Source organism: Xiphophorus hellerii, chromosome 7 (genome assembly GCF_003331165.1).
Source record: "Xiphophorus hellerii strain 12219 chromosome 7, Xiphophorus_hellerii-4.1, whole genome shotgun sequence".
Lineage (NCBI taxonomy): Eukaryota > Metazoa > Chordata > Actinopteri > Cyprinodontiformes > Poeciliidae > Xiphophorus > Xiphophorus hellerii.
The window spans coordinates 10,343,000-10,362,240 of NC_045678.1; the positions used below are offsets into that span (position 1 = coordinate 10,343,000).

General features: G+C 36.7%; 1 protein-coding gene across 1 annotated transcript; it reads left to right on the plus strand.

Moving 5' to 3' along the window:
* The first annotated feature begins 911 nt into the window (after positions 1–911).
* tmtc4 (transmembrane O-mannosyltransferase targeting cadherins 4) lies at positions 912–18,472 on the plus strand. Its single transcript, XM_032567831.1, has 18 exons — positions 912–1,360; positions 1,492–1,693; positions 1,824–1,939; positions 4,986–5,202; positions 8,875–8,962; positions 10,685–10,785; positions 10,968–11,060; positions 11,234–11,395; positions 12,642–12,844; positions 13,032–13,206; positions 13,803–13,934; positions 14,046–14,125; positions 14,211–14,318; positions 14,424–14,565; positions 15,542–15,656; positions 17,694–17,806; positions 17,957–18,026; positions 18,199–18,472. The coding sequence occupies exons 2-18, from the start codon at positions 1,532–1,534 to the stop codon at positions 18,345–18,347; spliced, it is 2,226 nt and encodes a 741-aa protein (XP_032423722.1). The 5' UTR covers positions 912–1,360; positions 1,492–1,531; the 3' UTR covers positions 18,348–18,472.
* The last annotated feature ends 769 nt before the right edge of the window (positions 18,473–19,241 follow it).

Consider the following 19,241-nt stretch of genomic DNA (forward strand, 5'->3'; position numbering starts at 1 on the left):
GCGTAGCTTTAATTATGTGTGCTTTCGTCTTGAATAAGTGTCTTGTTCTCTAACCATCCTTGAGACCCATTTTAAAGGTCTGAGAATGTGCCCCAGACCATCTTTTCCCCCTCCAGGCCCCTGGCTCTGACCATTAGGGAGATTCCTTATCTTCCCTAAGCAATGACAGGTGAAATGGAGCACAAAATCCCACAGCCTGCCATGGCTTCTCCACAGCCTCACCACCTCCAACTCTTAGAGACATTACTCCTTTCATTTTTTTATTTGTTGTCCAAAATTTATGAATGGCAACAGATTAGGGATATTAAAGATAATAATAATAATAATAATAATATAAAAACAGTGGTGAACCAAAGAACAGAAGTGATGCTATGTGTGATCTGGAAATACTTGCTTGCTGTCTGTTTGACCAAGGCAGCAGTTCACCCTCTGACTTGTTTGAGCCACAGCTTCATCTGATGTATTGTGAACAACATGCTTGCTGCATCCGCTACTCTTCATAGTCAGAATAACTTTTAAATAAACATACTTCTTCAGTCCACATTGCTGTTTTAAAAATGCATTTTTTAGGGGATTACTCTGTTGTAATATTGTAATCTTAAGTGTTGTGTTATTGTTTCTTGTAAGTGGAAAATCTTCAGAATGAGCAAAAATACATCCGTAAAACATCACTCTGTGTATAATTGCCTTTAAAAATATTTATTTTTACTAATTTTGGAGTGTTTAGTTGGTCTATAATATTCTCGTCAGTACTCTTCAAAAACTTTACCTTTAAAAAAAAGATAATTAAATAATTATATATATATATATAATTCATTAATTTAAATCAAACATGTACCTTTATTTGCTCTTCTGCTGGCGACGTCCTCCCACGTGCCTCATTTGCGGCAAATAATTGGCTGAAATTGAGCACGTGACATCTACGCTGAAGAGGAAGTTTTGGATCTTGAACGTGTGTATTTGTTTACAGCTGTGAGCTCTCTAGCTGAACCTCTCCCGGAATATTTCTTACGACTAATTATCCCCATTTTTGTCTTAATAACCATCGAGAAATTCTCAACTAGTTGTGTCTGCATATGTTGCACGTTTACCGACGTGTTCTAACGGGAGTAGCACCTGCTAACTAGAGGTGCTAAAATTTAGCATTACTAGCTTGCAGGTGTTAGGTCTCCTCGACCTTAGATCCTCAAGAAGATTGGACAGCGTAATTAAGACATTTGCAGTAAACTGGTTTTGCACAACTACCGACGTGGAGGAAGCTGCTGGGGGACGTTCATCAGTCGTCTTGCTGGCAGCGAAGCTAACATGAGGGTGAAACAAAACACGGTGACCTGTCAGAGCCTGTCTCTGCAAAGACAAGGTATGAATGCATAATAAGTTTATAGGCTGAGTTTACTTTGTGAGTCAGTTATTAGCATTTGAAGTGCATTCATAGCAGGTGACTTGTTGTAGCTCCTGTGACTCTGCTTGCACCCATTTTCTTGGTCTCAGGGAGATGATGGTGATAGAACGAACAAAGAGCCCATGAATTATGGCACAGACCGAACTTTACTGGGATCACCACATCCCGCTGCCAAGGCTTGGTCCAGTCCAAGCCAAGGTCGCCGTCGCTGTGGTGGCGCTCCTGTGCTTCATCAACAGTTATGATGGAGAATTTGTATTTGATGACTCCGAAGCAATCGTCAACAACAAGGTTAGTTTCCCCTCTTTTTACTGCTCATGTTTAACATGATTGTACTTTTGGAGTGCCAATTTTGCTACTATGTGACATGAATGCTGCAGGAGTGTCCTTGTTTTTTTAAAATTTTATTTTTGCATTGCAGGACCTGAAACCAACAACCCCCCTGAGCAACATCTGGAGAAATGATTTCTGGGGAAGCAACCTGAGTAGCAACTCCAGTCACAAATCCTACCGACCGCTTACTGTCCTTACATTCAGGTAATGGATGGTGTTATCTCTTTTCCATTTTTTCTTTTTGCACTTGTGCCCTTTAATTCTTAAAGTATCTGCTGGATTATTAATAGTTTAACAAGATGCCACTATTTATTTCTTATTAAGACTGCAATTAGAGGAATGTTGCAGTTAGGACAAACTTAACTGATATAACATCTTGCATAATCCAAATAGTAATAGAAACAAACATGACATACCAACCTCCGAATAGAAGAGGGGTGGAGTGTCCTCTATTGCAGCACAAACAAAGACATTCTGAATGTTTGTCTTTAATCTCAAATCATTCGGATATCAATATTCTACTTTACCTCAAGCATTGACTTTTGACAAATCATTGTAACCTTAAAAAAGGACCCCTTCAATGTGAGGGTGCAGCTAGTAGGTTACACAATGATAATTAATGTTCCCATGCATTGCAAATTATTCATAGTTATTGGAACACTTTCACTTTAGAACCACAAACTTCATTATCTTTTATTGGGATTTTATGCAAGAGAGTAATGCAACGAAGCACATTTATGTGAAGCAGAAGGAAAAAAAGGATGCTTGATTTTCAAATTGTTAAATAAATATCCTCATATTTATTTATTTTAAAAATAGATATTTGAAAATTGTAGTGTGCATATGTGTTCAGCCTCTTTTAGTATAATCCCCCAAAATAAAATGCAGTGGAAGCATTTGTCTTTGAAAAGCACTTGATTAGTCATTTACGTGCTACTGAGTTAGCTTTTCCATAATGACCTCAAAGTTTTGTTAGAGAACATTAATGAAGCAACAGCGTTATGAATACCAAAATGTTCCAAAATATACCAAAACTTGACAGGTCAGGTCAAGTTTTAGTATACAGGAGCATTAGGTTATAAAACAATATCCCAAGCTTTTAACATCTTACGAAGGACTGTTCCAGCTGCTAAGAATGAAATATGTTTGGCACAACACAAACCTACCAAGATATGGCTGAAAAATTAGCATAGCACATAACCCTGAACACACCATTCCCGCTGTGAAACATTATGGTGGCATTCTCATGCTGTTTGGTTCCTTTTGGTCAGAGTTGATAGGAACCATAATCCTAAATAAGGGCAATCATAAAAAAATAAGATGATAAATTCTTCAAAATGCCTGAGATTGGGATAGTAGTTCATCAAAACATTCAGGACTTTGTGGTAGTGCTACTAATTTTCTGTACTTCACTGAAATTATTTCTGTAATTTCAGTGATTTTGACAGGTCCATTAATAGATAATAGTAAATATTATAAGGAACAAAAATTGTGAAAAAGTGACAATTTTTTGCAGTCAATTTTAATTTACAATTCCTTACAGCTTCCTTTGGTCCAAATTAGGTTTGCAGCAAAAGGTAACTGAGTTGTTAAGAGAAGTATAATGACCTTGGAAAATTGGCCTGAGGCTCAACGAATGTATCTAATCTACACAACTTTTTGTTTGACACCTCTCTGGAAAAAAATGTTTTTTCTCTTTGGAGAGAGGCAGATGAAAGCGAAGACAGCTGCCTTGAGATAATAGGACTTTTTTATGTCACGTCGTAAAAAAATAACAGTAAATACAAAACAGAAATATATCCACACACTGTGCCAGAAATATTTTGCACGTAAGAAGCTGCATACCAAAATACTAATGTGAGATTTGGTTAAATTGAAGACAGAAGTGCTTCTGTATAAAAATGTATTACGGTACCTCTAAATGTCCAAGCAAATGGCTGAAGTTAGTTTTAATACTGTGATACAGCTGATTTTTAATCTGTGGCATAAAGACCTCCAAGAGTGAAATGAGGATTCATTTCCAAAAAGCTGTCAGAAAGATTGTTAAACCGGTAGTTCATCTTGGTTAAGTAAGCTGTGTGAGTGAGGACAGATGTAAGAATTGTTGATTTACAGCAATGCCCTGTCAAGACTTATAGTTATTTATGAACAAAAAGAAACTGTGGAAACCGAAGAAATGTTTGTGCATTACATCGTAATTTTCTGCACAGAGTGGCGTATTTAAATGTTTATGCACCTTAAACTTTTTCTTGCATTTTGTTACATGACAGCCATAAACTTTAATGTGTTTTTGTGCCATTTTATGTGAAAGACTAACATAAAGCAGCATGTAATTGTTATGTAACAGAATATATATACATGTATATACATACCTAAGATGTATACCTGAAAGGGTGAACACGCAGTGATGTGAAAAATTGTTTGTCCCCTTCTTAATTTCCATTTTTTTTTCTATGTTTGTCACACTTCAGTGTTTCAGAACATGAAACCAATTTAAATCAAGTCAAAGACAACACAAGTAAACACAAAGTGCAGTTTTTAAATTAAAGTGTTTATTATTAATGGAACAAAAAATCCAAACATACATGGCCCTGTGTATGTTTGAAAAAGTGATTGCCCCATAAATCTTTCAAGTGGCTGCGCCACAACTGCAATCAGCCGTTTATAAAAACTTGTATTGAGTCTTTTTCAGCAATGTGGAACCACTCATCTTTACAGAATTGTTCTAATTCAGCCACATTGGAGGGTTTTTGAGCAAGAACTGACTCTTTAAGATCATTATCACAGCATCTCAATAGGATTCAGGTTAGGACTTTGAGTAGGCCACTCCAACACATGTAATAAAATGCAAAAATAGTAAATTAGGAAGGAGGCAAACTGCTTTTCATGCCACTGTATATGCAAAGGTTGATCCCATAATTATCTGAACCTTTTCCTGCACACATTTTTCAAATGTCTAGTATGAAGGGCTTTGGTTCGGTCCTAGCTCAGAACAACTTTAGCTGTTGTGAGCTAAACAACTGGACTGTTGTTTGCCAAAACAGTTCAGTTGTTGGTTGCTATTAATGATAAATGGCTAAACTGTTACATCCTAAATATTACATTGTGTTTCACCATGTTCCAACCACAATATCTTCATATTACTTCTAGCACTCTACGTTTAACCCCACTAATGAACATTTGCTTGATTTTACCATTTCTGTCACTAATAAACATTTAGCAGCAGTTTCTTCTTGTTTTGCTGTTGCAGGTTAAACTACCTCATAGCAGGAGGCCTGCACCCTGTTGGCTTCCATGTACTAAACATCATCCTCCATGCTGTCATATCTGTCCTTATGATTGACATGTTTGCTATACTGATTGGTGGACTGGACTATGATGAGAAGGGTTGGACAGTGAACCATGCTCCAAAGACCTCTCTACTTGCTGCCATCTTCTTTGCTGCACACCCAGTTCATACAGAAAGTGTAAGTAGAATTCAGCGACTTTAGGATTAGTAATCAGTAGAAAAATCAGTAGAACTGAATTTTTGACTCTGTTAGTTGAAGTGCAAACGCTTTCAAATCAACCTAATTTCTGCTTACATTGAATAAAAAGAAAATTGATTCTTTAGAAACAGAGTAATGAATATATGTGGAGATATGAAGTTACCCTAATTTTTAGATTGTTCTTCAAAGCACACCAAATTTATTGCAACATTTCACACTAGAACAGGAAAGGGGACAGTTTAACCCAGAATGTTTTCAACTCTGTTAAACTGTAACCCCCTATGGCTCATTTTTATAGAATTTTTTACATAAGTGACTTTCTCTATACCTCCTGTTTTTAAAATAAATCTTCACTGTTTTGGTTTATTGAATGAAGGGAATGAGATTTTAATCTTAGATTTTACTGATTCGACCAGATTACTCACAGTTGTCTCCAATAATGTGACTGGGATATGACAAATAATCATACGGGTCTGAACCTATTAGAAGAGAATATAGGTAATGGCAGCTGTAGATTGTGGAATGAAGAATAAGACCAAAAAACAAAAAAATTGACACCACTTCCCTATTCATAGCATTTATTAGTAAACCTAAAACTCCCCTTTGGAAGCTTAATTCCTCTAATGACTAGAAATAATTTCATCCATTTGTCCTGTAAATAACTACACACTTAATATGTTCTCAACGTAACACAGCACAGTCCCAAAGTATGATAATCTAATGGAAGTTTAGACAACTGCACACTTTCTCTTGTGTTAAGTACTCTGTCTATTAGAGGAATTATGTTACTGAATGATTTGTTGTGTTTCATCTTTTAATTTTGTTCCTCAATTACGTCAACTAAAAATCACACAAAGGTTTCACCTGTTACTTTACTCCAAATCATAGGTGTCAAATTTGGCCTGCTCTACATCAAATTCTTATGTAAAAATAATATTTCAGGGCTTTGAACAGAAATTGTTCATCGGTATTAAATTTTTGGGGGGAATTTGCAGACATTTAGTCTTGTTTCAGAGTGTAACCAACAAAGAAACAACCTCTGGCTGTAAAGTTCTAGGTTGCCATCCCAAACAAAGGCCCTGTTTTCTGAATTGGTGATTTATATTTACAACCTGTTACACCTTTGCAAAGAGAGCAGTGAGCAACATTTCTGCAGGCAGTTTTGAAAGGGAACAGCCCTCTAGCTGTCAGTGAATGCAATTTACATAAATAGCATGAAACCTTACTCTTCTGTAGAAACACACATGACAAACTGCCCAGAGAAGATGAAGGGTTCACTATAATTAAGTTCCAGTGTAAAAAGCTTTATTGTATTATACTTAAAACATGGCTTTTTTTGTTCACACATTCACATCTGCTTGTTACGACGTGTCTAAAGATTCAGTTCAATGTCAGTTAGTTGTCTGTCATGTGTGGACAGCACAGGTGCCTCACTTTGATCTTTGAATCTCTTTTAATCAATCAATCAATCAAATTTTTATTTGTATAGCACATTTCAGCAGCAAGGCATTTCAAAGTGCTTCTAAGACTGAATGCTTTACAGATCAGAGCTAAACAGGCTAACATAAAATAATGACACACTGAAAATGAATGAAAATTTGCTAATTTAATATTAAAATCCTTTCAAAAAGCCTGAAGAAATATGGATCAGCAACACTGGACATTTTGCTTCCTGATGCATGGAAAAAAAAGATAAAGAAAATAACTATTGACTTTTGCACAATAATATTTACCTCAAAACATTTATGAAGCTTTTCAAGGAGAAGTTAGGACACTGCTTGTAGGTAAGTTATTTTAGAGCATTTTTCAATATTAATAAAATAGTGATGAATTTTAGTCATAGATTAAAGATGACATATCTTTAATCAGGAAGACTAAGATTTTGAAATATGACTTTTTGAAAGGGGGTAATGCATAATAATTTAGAAAACCACTGTGAGCATCGGCACACTAGACCAAAACAAACACAGATGAAATGCAGTTTTTTTAGACGGCTCATTAAATTGGATTCAGAGCTTATTCCTGTTTATTTGAGTTTTTATAATAAACAAAGACTGTCTTCAGTGGTGGCAAAAGCTTAAACTCTGTTTGATTTTATTTAAATTGACCTTTTATTTAACCAGGAAGTTACTATTTAGATTAAGAATCTCTTTTCCAAGGAAAACAATGCACATAATGTTGTGCGTGGTTTTGCAATTAATCAAATTTATCATAAAAGTTTTGGTTCTTTATCCAAATCTTGAATGATCATAAAGCAATAATTACTTTTCCTGTTAGTATTTTGGCAGTGTTTCACTTTGGAAGTATTCTTGTTTTTTTATTACATGTTTGATTGATGTGTACTTCACTACCATTTGAAGGCACCTGTGCAGTCTTGTTTCGGTAAGTCAGTACGAGCAAAGATGGCAAAAACGGGACAGGAGAAGCAGTAAAACGCCCCTAGCAGTTACCAATTGGCACATGTTTGTTGCGTTTGTTACGAGGGCACCGTTTCGTACCGGGGGAAAAAAAGCCATTAAACAACCAAACTGCAAAAATGTGAAATGGTGGAAGGGCAAAAACGACCCTGGCAAGAGCAACAACGCAGGCAGCGTCTAAAAACATGAAATGTGGAGTCAGAGACACAAGTTATGTACAATTTGCTAACTTGTGGTGTCTGCATCTCTCAGCAACATGATAAAGTTTGTGCACCCACCTGCACTGTAACCATGGAGTGTTTTATAAGGAACAAATACAGAAAGTGAGTGGAATTTATATAATATATTTTGCTAAAATTTAAATGAAGCTTTGCCAGCTGCACTAAAATGTGGGTGAATCTGTTTGGCCAAAAATGTTTTTAGTCATTATTTGTCATGAAATTTTTTTTATATGAATTTGTTTGCAATGATAGATTGATTTATCTTGCATTTACTCCGACATTACTTTCTACCTTAGATATATTTCATTCTTTTCTAATTTGTGTTTTTCCTTTTAACTTTAGCTTGACCAGCCTCCTTTATAAAGTTATACAGCCTATTCCACTCCAGATCTGCTCATGTTTGGGGCAACAAATAAACTTCTAACAGGCGATATTCCCTTATGGATGCATGGCATCTTGAAAAAGAAGTCCAGAGGTTTCAGCTCTAAACATCCATTGTCTGTGTGTCTAGAACAAAATCCCTGTCTCAGCTGGGTAACGCAGGGCCAAGGTGTGTGCAGTAGTGTGATCTATGCTGGGGTTCTTATTGACCTGCCAGCTTCTGTGGTTTTTGCAGTAAAAGTTGGCTGGAAGGCAGCAGTCCCCCCCCTCAGCATTCTCTTTAATCATGCAGAGCAAGGACTGGGTAAAACCTGGGGGGGTTGGTGGGAGGAAGGCAGACTGCGGGCTTATGCCTGCTGTAGAAATCAAAGCAGGCAACCCTAGGATGCCAGCCATACTGTACCCACACACTGTACACAATACACACACCAACAGTAAGCATGCTGGTAATGAGCTCCTCGTATTTTCTGTTAAGATATGTTCAGTTTCAACTTGGCTTGGAATCTAGCACAAGTATTGTTAAAAGTATTTATTCATTTAATTATATTTATTGAATAAAAACAATTTTACTTGGGGGGGAAATTTTAAACATGCTGTATGTCTCTCTGGTTTGTCTCTTTTGTTTCAATAAGGTGGCAGGTGTCGTGGGTCGAGCGGACCTTTTATGCTCTCTCTTCTTTCAGCTGTCTTTTCTCACATACTGCAAAGCTTTTAACAAAGGTAAGGAATCCAATACAAGTATTTGTTCTTTATTATACAGCAAAATAGGCTTGTATTGCATTTGTCTTTGTGAAATCTCAATAAGCAACATTATGTTTTATAACTGCAAAACATTTAAAAACTTCTTTCCCAAAATCAGGATTCTTATATAGTTTCATAATGCACAGAATGTGTTTTCTTATTTTCCAAGTCAAGGTAAATATGGAAAACAGGAAGTGGAATATGCAATTTTCTGGGACATTTTTCTTCCCTTGAATTTGCCACATCAAAACTTGACTTTGACATTTTAGATAACGGTATTTTGGTTTCTGGCTGAGAAACTAAAAATACAGCGAGTAAAATAATTGATGAAAATGTCAACAATTTTCTCAGTAAATAAATTTCGACTAGCCCTATTAAAATGAAAATTTGAACAAGCCAATAAAATACTAGAATCATATACAGTATATTCTGGTCAAGTGAGATCAATTTTGAACTTTTGGGATCTCATTGCACACTGTTTGTTGGAGAAATGTTGCTGAACACCCCATGATGCCATACCTGTTGTGATGTTTGTAGAACAGCAATGTAGGCTATTGTTCAACATATGGTTTTCGCAGACTTCATATGATTAAAAGAGAAATGAATGCAGGAGTGTACATGGCAACATGGTTCTCAACTAGAAAAGGATGGACTGTGACAGTGACTGAGGGTCAGTCTCTGCCAAAAGCACTTTTAGGATTTAAATATCTTGTTTACTAGTGATGGTGGGATGAAGTAGGAGTTGGATGGACACATCAGCAGGTGTGATGGCACTGCTCCAGTCTGTTGTGGTGAAGAATGAGCTGAAGCAAACAGCACAATTTTGTTTGTTTTTATTTAGCGGTCCATCTGTGTTCTGATCAACATCTTTGGCCATGAGATATTGATCATCACCAAAATAATGACATTATGGATACAAGTAGCCAAAATTAGTTTCCTCCTTAGGGTGGTCAGACTCAGTCTAAGAAACCTTTTGAGCGCCATCATCTGCAGGCGCCATTGCTTTTCTTCATCAAAAGGAGTCAGTGAAGGTGGTTTGGGCATCAGGGTGTTTCCTGGTCATCTCCCTTAGGACGTTCTACTGACATACCCATCTGGACCACTTTGTGTAGTGTATGTATGAAACAATTACTTTGGCTGTTACTATATGGCGAGTATAATAAATATAGTCTATTTGTCAGTTACAAATACACACTGTTAAAAATATATTTTATATATTAGATATACTCTTGTTCAACAATACAACAATGCCCATTTTGTTGGTTATCAGGGTTTTAAACTTTCTCTGGAGTTCTTTAAACTGATGTTCTGTGGTTCAGATGCCAAGCAAAGCACTGAAACATTGAATTAAATATTCATAAACAGTATAAAGGCATCAAAGACCAAAAATTGTATATTAAAAAATCTGTCCTGATTTGAAAGGTCTCGGCATTATATACTTCAAACTGAACTGAAGTCCAGATGATAGAAAGGCCCTTTATAAACCTCAGAAAAAAAACTCATCTTATTTCCTGGTTAGTGAAGCATACAATCAAAACAAAACCCGATGACTGTGTAAAAATGTTTTCAATGTAAATGTTTTGTACCTAAAATGTTATAGAAATTGTCAAATAAAAAAAAAACTATAAACGTGGAAATGTCTGAATAGTGAGTAGGAACAATGTAAATCGTCTATAACCGATGTGATCTGTATCTCCTCAGGGAAGGACAGAGATGCCAGGTTTTCTGTCCAGTGGGTTGTGGTTAGTCTTGTGTTGTGTGCTGCGGCAATGCTTTGTAAAGAACAAGGCATCACTGTCTTGGTATGAAAATCTTCCTTTTTTTTTTTTTTTTTAGAATTAGTTCAGTCTGTCTTAGCAATACAAGAAAACAATTACTGTGATTGTGCCACACTTGGTTGCTCTTCCTACTGTCCTAAACTCTGCATCTAATAACTAAAAGATCACTGACGTGCATAACCTGTGTGAATGTATCTTCCCCTCAGGGTGTGAATGCAGCCTTTGATGTTCTACTGATCTGTAACGTTAATGTCTATGAACTTGGCCACAGGCTTCTCTTCAGGAAGAATTATCCTGATGTAAGTTAAAAATTGATTCTTCACATTTTGTGTAATAATTTATGTCTTCTCTATATAATTAATGTCACATTTCATATATATTATATCCTGTAAAGCTGAGTGAATCAGAGAATATATAATCCTGATGACTCGTTGCTTGAAATTCTTAGTAACAGTTTTTAATGTTTTCACAGCTAAGCGAGATTCTTCGGACAGGTTTGCTGAAACGATTGGGCCTTATGAGCCTTGGTGGCCTCTCGATGCTCTATGCACGCTGGAGGATCATGGGCACAGGACCGCCGGCATTCACAGAAGTAGACAACCCGGCCTCTTTTGAAGAATATATGTTTATTAGAGTAAGTAAGCTTTTTAAAGGATTCAACAATGAATCATTATTTATAGTCAGACCCAGTTTATTCGACAAATTGTTGGTAGACAGTAGGCATCATTGTTTTAACCTTAGTATGTGGGAAAAAAAAGTGTTGGCTAATAGTCTGGAAATTACGGTAGTATATTTTCATCTTTTTAAATAACATATTAAATTACTGAATCACTTAACAGCAGTTTTAGTCTTATTTTTACAATTTTGTTTTATATATTTATTTATATAATTTGTTTGTATACTTTTTAAGTATTTTACCAATCAGGATAAATATGGAGAATATTTTTTATCCCAAGTTTCTAAAACTATAACAACCTAAATATGTACAAATACAGCACTGAGTGCTATATTGGCATCGATTACATCTTCGAAAATCCAGAGGCTTATTGATGTCAAGTTTCACAATTTTGTGCGTCATATGGATTTCCTAAATTGATAAGGCAAGAGAAAATGTAGAACTATTTTTAATTGCTTCTTTTTCTTTGTATTTGATTTAGGTAAGCTACTACAGTCTTACAGAATATAACAAAATGACAAATTGCATTTTGAGAACCTGAACGTTAACCATTTGAGTTTAACCAGTCCGAAACTGTGCATGTTTCCACCTGAACGTCAAAAGTGGCCAGAAAATACAGAAAAACACAGCTTACCTTTTTTATTTCCTCTTTGTTTATGTTTTAAAGTGCAATTATAACATCATCCAATGTTCTGCCATCTTTAAATAATGTAATTGTAATTTATTCAAACGTTTCCAGCTCAGCCACAGTTTTCAGCTGGCTGAAAAAAACAACAACTTTAAGCTGATGGCAGTACAAGACATGTTATGCTGCTTATACTACAGGTTTTCTAATTGATTATCAAGAAATGTTTAAAAATGTTGATTTTTAGAACATGAAATGCTTTGCAAAAGTAATTATACCACTAGAACTTTTTCCCCAACACAGATACCAATACATTGCTGAGTAGTATAATTGTGAAGTGAAAAGGAAATGATTCACTGTATCATTTAAAAACCTTTTTTTTTTTTTTTTTTTAATTTGCGAAGTTTCATTTAAAAACCTTTATAGTTTTGGGCATTTGTATTCCACCACCATTAGTCTGATGCCCTTAAATAAAACGCATGAACTTTACTGTTAAATTTGAAAATATTTCCCTTTTTCTTCCTTTCTGGGCTCTCTCTCATTTTCTCCCCCCCTTGTTCTTTCGTTTTTGATTGGCAGATTGTGAACTATAATTACTACTACTGTCTTAATGCCTGGCTGCTGCTGTGTCCCTGGTGGCTGTGTTTTGATTGGTCCATGGGCTGTGTGCCTCTCATTAAGTCGGCCACTGATTGGAGGGTGGTGTGGCTGCTGCTGCTCTGGTGTGTCCTGATAGGCTTGATAAGCCAAGCCTTATGCTCGCCGGACAGCCAGAGGAGGAGGTAAGCTGGCAGAGCTCACTAGTGCTTTCTGTAGATAAAGTAAAGTATATGTTATATATATATTGTCTTACACTGCACAACTATTATAGTAAAAAAAAACAACCAATCCCACACAGTTGCTAATTTCAGCTTCTATTTCCGTACAGTGTGACATGGATTGAGTTTTATATCCTCTCTTCTCTCAAAGGACGCTGACCTTGGGCCTGGTGCTGCTAGTCGTCCCTTTCCTGCCTGCATGTAACATTTTCTTTAGAGTTGGCTTTGTTGTTGCTGAGAGGGTGCTCTACCTGTCTTCAGCCGGATACTGCTTACTCTTGGCCTACTCCCTCGGACACTGCTGCTACCGATGGATCAAATACAAGGTGTTGTGTTAATCATCCCCCCTATTAAATAAAGTTAAAGAGTAACAAAACCTAACAGTTAAAAGGTGGGATTTCCTGTTTCACTGACTTTTTTTTTTGCTTTGGCCAGGTCACAATGTCCTGGATTTTATGTATTTAATTGAATTCTGGCTTTATTCACCTTATTTTGTTCAGTGATGGAGAGAAAAATATGAGAAATGACTAAAGTAATACCTGTAAATGCTAAATATACAGTGCCAGCCACATTTATTGGCACCCCTGGGAAGGATTGCTTTTTCTGCAGTAATTTCATAACAAAAGATTTTTTTCCAAAGCTTAAATTTCTTTCATTGAACTTATTCAATATGGTAAGAGATCTCATGTTGAAAAATAATTGCTTTTAACATTATCTTAGATTAAATTTTCCACCGTTTCTCATTGTGAAATAATTGCACAGCAAAAAGTTTTGAACTCCCTTTAAGGCCTTTTTTGTACATTTTACCAGACGTTCCATTAAATGCTGCAGTACTATATTCCACAGTTATTTTTGCTATAAAAATTTTAAGCCAAATACTCTGGTCCTCTGTTAAATATCTCCCTGTGTTTTCTTTTTCCAGAAACTGACATGTGTCATGCTGCTTGCTCTGTTATGTATGTATGTAGTCCGCTGCGCCCTCCGCAGTCACCAGTGGCGGTCAGAACAAAGCCTCTTCTCCAATGCCCTGTCTGTCTGTCCACTCAATGCCAAAGTATATATATATTTATTTTCCTTACTTTTTTCTGGCAGAATATATTGCCTTTCAAAAGTATTCTGTTTTCAGTGAGAACAAACCGTGTTTGTTTGCTGACCTTCTCCTCAGGTACATTATAATGTTGGTAAAAACCTGGCTGATAGAGGAAACACTACTGCTGCTGTTAAGTATTACAGGGAGGCTGTCAGGTAGGCTTCTTCATAAGTAAATATAATTTATAGAACTTTAAAAAAAACAAGAAACTGACTTGTGTTGTGTGTTTTTGGCCTTCAGACTACATCCGAACTACGTCCATGCAATGAACAACCTCGGAAACATCCTGAAGGAGCAGAATGAACTTAGTGAGGCAGAGCAGCTCTTGTCTAAAGCTGTTGCTGTTCAGTATGTTGTCCTACAAAAATCCCCCCAAAAAACAAATCATCTCAAATCACCTAACCTGTTATGCTTTTCACAAGCTCAGTAATTGTTTTCTCCAAATTTGTCTAGACCTGATTTTGCTGCTGCATGGATGAACCTCGGCATAGTTCAGAACAGCCTTAGGAAGTTTGATGCAGCAGAGGAGAGCTACTGGAACGCCCTCCGCTACCGGAGAAAATACCCAGACTGCTACTATAACCTGGGTCGCCTGGTGAGGTTTTCTCAGTTCAGCTGCTTCATTGAAAGAGATAAACTAAATCAGTTTACATTGCCTTACAAAAGTATTCACACCCATTGAATTTTTCATATGTTGCTGAGTCACAGGGAGACCTCAGTGGATTTTATTAGGATTTCATGTGATGAAATCAGACTAAAATTTTAGAAACGTTTAACATGTAAAAATCTGTAACTTGTGGGATGCATTTGTACTCAACTCCCTTTACTTTGGTACCCCGAAATAACATCCAGTTGAACCAACTGTCTCCTTAGTGGTAAATAATTTCTGTGTAATGTAATCTCAAATTTGGAATCTTGTCAGGGTTGATGGGAAGAAGAATGATGCAGGTTTTATCCAGGAAGAAAACCAGTTACGGGTTCCAAAAGACTTTTAGTAACTGGGGTGAAAGTTCACTTTACAGCAGGTTAAAACCCTAAACACAGCTTGAGCTACAAAAGTGGTTTGGATCAAAGCATGTTAATATGTCAGAATTCTACATATTCCAGACTTAAATTCAGATGAGAATTTGTTGCATGACTTGACAGTTGCTGTTCAGACTCTCTTCATCTAATCTGACTGAAATTGAGCCAGTTTGCAAAGAAAAAAAGACAAAAATGTCAGTTGTTAGACGTGCACAGCTGGTGAGGACATCCCTTAAAAACTTGCAACTATAAAAGCAGCAAAAGGAGGGTTTGTAAAATGTTGCCTCATCTGGGCTTAACATAGTTTTGCCTTTTTTGAGTTTTCATATTTGTAAAAATGTGAAAAAACATGTTTTTCCTTCCACTTAAAAAAAATTAACAAATTGAATTGTGACGTCTCAAACCGTGGAAAACTTCAAACGGTGTGATTGCTTCTACAAGGCATCGTATGGATCATAAAAACCAACTACTTACATAAAATATATTTGCTTTATATTTGTAAACCTTTTCAAACAGTTTATCATGGACTTTCTTTAATGTTGTGATAGTATGCTGACCAGAACAGACATGTGGATGCCCTGAATGCCTGGAGGAATGCAACTATGCTTAAGCCTGACCACAGTCTGGCTTGGAACAACATGGTTATTCTGCTGGACAATACCGGTAAGGACAATAAAAAATACACATTCAAATGCAACTTTTATTTCTACCCCAATAAACACTAAAAACCATTTTTACTTGCCTTTTCTTTTTGTGCTGGTGCTGCTAAAAAGAAAAAAATCTAATTATGATTTAGTTTACTATATTAAAACTGTGTGTTTTGAATGCAGTTTTATTACAGCATTAACTGCCAAACACACACACACATGCACATGCACAGGCACCCTTGTTGTTTTCAGAAATGCAGGAAATCTAAATGGCCAACAAGATTAGACCGGAAGAGCAGGAACCACCAATGCTTGAAATTTATGTATTAAAGCTTTTGTGTTGTGAGTTTTGGAGGCACTCTTCCCTGCCGTGTGGAGAATGCTCTGATTTCCAAACGCTCGAGCCGTTTTGTCAGAAGCTGCTCCCGTGAGGGCGGAGTCTCCCAGGAGGGCAGTGGAACCGTCCAATCAGGGCCCAGCGTGTCTCCTGATCAAAAGAGCGCAGAACAGCCAGAACAGCGCCCCCCTCAGAGTTTCCCCTGCCGCAGTTTGCTCCCCGAAATCTCACACAAATAATTCTGCCCGTCTCCCCAAATCCTGCAGTAAACCATAAAAAAGCCAAAAAGCAAAACATTGGGGGTCGTTTTGAAATGGAGGAGATATTGTTTGGCATTCACCATTTTTCTTTTGATGCAGATAACACAAACAAAAGGCACGCACTTGATCAGATGTTGGCAGGCTGCGTGTGTGAAGGGCACAGGCCGTGAGTCAGGAGATGACTACCATTGTTTTGCCCTCTGTTTCTCTTGTCTGCCTCTTCTTTCTCCATTTCTGGCCAGACATCAGACAGATCTGTGACACAGATCAATAACTCAGTGGGCCTTGCGTTCAGCTGTAATTAGGAGACTAAACCACTCCTCCATGGTAGATGGGTGGAGGGGGGCGGGGGGGGTGAAGGTGAAGCTTTAGATAGTGTTTACCAATAAATCAGAGAGGGTCTTTGTGTCTTCGTGTTGCTTTTTTTTTTTTTTTTTTTCCTTGCATAAGAATTCATACCTTGTTTTTATTTTTGTTTATTAAATTTGTCACGTTACAACAATTTGCATTGTGTTTTATTGGGATTGTATGCTCCAGGCCAGCACAAAGTTGTGTATAATTGAAAAGTGGAAGGAAAATGATTCATAATTTTCAGATGTTTCTACAAAAAAACTTGAATTCATCTTTCTAGACTCAATACTTTGTAGAACCACCTTTTTCTGACGAGGGCTTCAGATAACAGCTGCAAGCAACATATTGTCATTCCAATAGCATATCACAAAGGACTGTTTAGAATGCTATAATTGTTGGCTAATGTATTACAAGTGTTATTTTTTCATATTATTAACCCAGTTAGTCTCATAGCAACAGATACTCACACAGAACCCATATGACCACCAAAAGGTGATGCTAAAGGTCACAGAGTGGAAGAAGTATAGATGAGGAGGAGGGCAAAGAAGAAAAGATATTGCAACTGATTTTTTTTCAATGTAATATTTTTTACAAATATTACCTCCATCACAAGATTTCTGGTTATCATGCAGCCTTAGCTACAAGTCTTTTGGGGTATAACTACCGTTTTTAAAACATAAATATTTGCCCTTTTTTGCACAATTATTAAAGATCAGTCAGATTGGATGGAGCACATTTATAAACATGAGTCTTGCCCCAAATCTTCCACTGAATTTGAGTCTGGATTTGTTTTTCCCATAAGGTTATTTGTAAAAAATTAATTAAGGTATAAAATCTTGTGCCTTTTGTACCTTCCACTTCACAAACATGCACAACTTTCTGTTGGTCCCTCACATAAAATTCAAACAAATGCAATAAAGCCTGCAGTTATGTGACAAAATGTGAAAGTTTGTAAGCAAGATACTCCATCTAAAATTATTTTTACATTTGTAACTTTCTTGCTCTGTTGTTTTTGTTTCCTTAGCCTGGTGCTTGCATTGTTTTTAAGATCCTTGGTGTCTCTCATGATGCTTCTTTGATTTTTGTGAACATTTTTCTGTTCAAGGTAACCTGGGCCAGGCAGAGCTGATTGGCCGAGAGGCTCTGAAGCTCCTCCCCAATGACCACACCATCATGTTTTCACTGGCTAATGTCTTGGGGAAATTACAGAAATACAAGGTGAGTCAACATGGCTAAAAAAATAAAGAAAAAATGGATGATTGTTAAGAATTAGATTTTTTTTTTCAATCACATCCAGGTGTTATATATATATTTTTTTATGAGTAAAAACAAGAGTCCTATTTTCTGTTTTGCTTAAACTTCTTTTAGGAGTCAGAGAGTTTCTTTCTTCACGCCCTTCGGATCAAACCAAATGCTGCTAGTTGCCATGGCAACTTAGGTAAAGCCACAGCAGTTTTGATTTTTTGAGCACAGAGAAATTCAGAGAAATCAAAAACTAACACTAAAAATATTTACTCTAGGAGAAGCAACATTGAGTAGGCTACATGTTTTGAAGGCTTTTAATCAATTAAATCACAACCGCTGAATCCTGGTCTTGTGTTTGTTCTCAGCTGTGTTGTATCATCGCTGGGGGAAGCTGGAGCTGGCAAAGAAACACTACGAGCTGTCTCTAAAGTTGGACCCTGAGGCTCCTGGGACCAGAGACAACTACAACATGCTGCGACGCAAACTGGACCAGCTTAAACACAGCGTGCCCTGAGGGAACCCAACAGGGACCCCTGCCTGCTATAAAATACATTTTCCACTGTTTCATTTTGTATTATTTTATCTCACTTGTTCTTCCTTTGAACATTTTGAAATAAAGACCACAGTCTGTGTGCCAGGCTTCAGTTTTTATTCCTTAAAAGGGAAAAGAAATGTTGCAAAATGTTTTGTAGTTTAACTGTTATTACAAACTCTTTCATGTGTGAGACCTAAGCGTCAGGTACCTAATTGGATTTCATGGGGGTGTAGTGATCAGGGGTGTTAGGATACTTCTCCTGTTTTGAAGCTTTGTTTGAAAACCATGTGGACCTGATCCACAGTTGAACCCCATCCTCTTTTCATCTCTGACCCTGTGTTGTGTCAGCTGGACAGAGCACCACGCACATGTAGGTCCAGGAAATCTGGTGTAGATTTATTTAAGTTGGGCGCTTTTCAGAAGTTTCAAATGTTTCCTAACTCAAAGTTGCAATAGTTTGGCCTGGGAGCACTCGCATGCACCTGCAGAAAGTATGACAGCAGATTTTCATTAACTATTTGATGATACATAGTGTCTTGTGTAACTGTTTGTACCTATTTTTTTTTTCATATTTTGTCACATGACAAAACTTTAATGAAATTGTTAACCTGTGGCAAGATTTGAAAACTGCTGATACCATCCATCCAATCTGACTAAACTTGATCTATTTTCCAAATGCTTAACCAATCATCATGTAAATATGTACATTTGGCTTGAAAACAGTTTCCTGAAGCCTATCATCAATAACATTTTTTTAAAAAATACAGTGGGCGTACCATGAGTATAAAGTGCTCAGGCTTCTGCACTTTATAGAGTAAGCAAACTTATTTTCCTTGTTTCATTCACATCTTAAATTTAACCTACACAAACTGT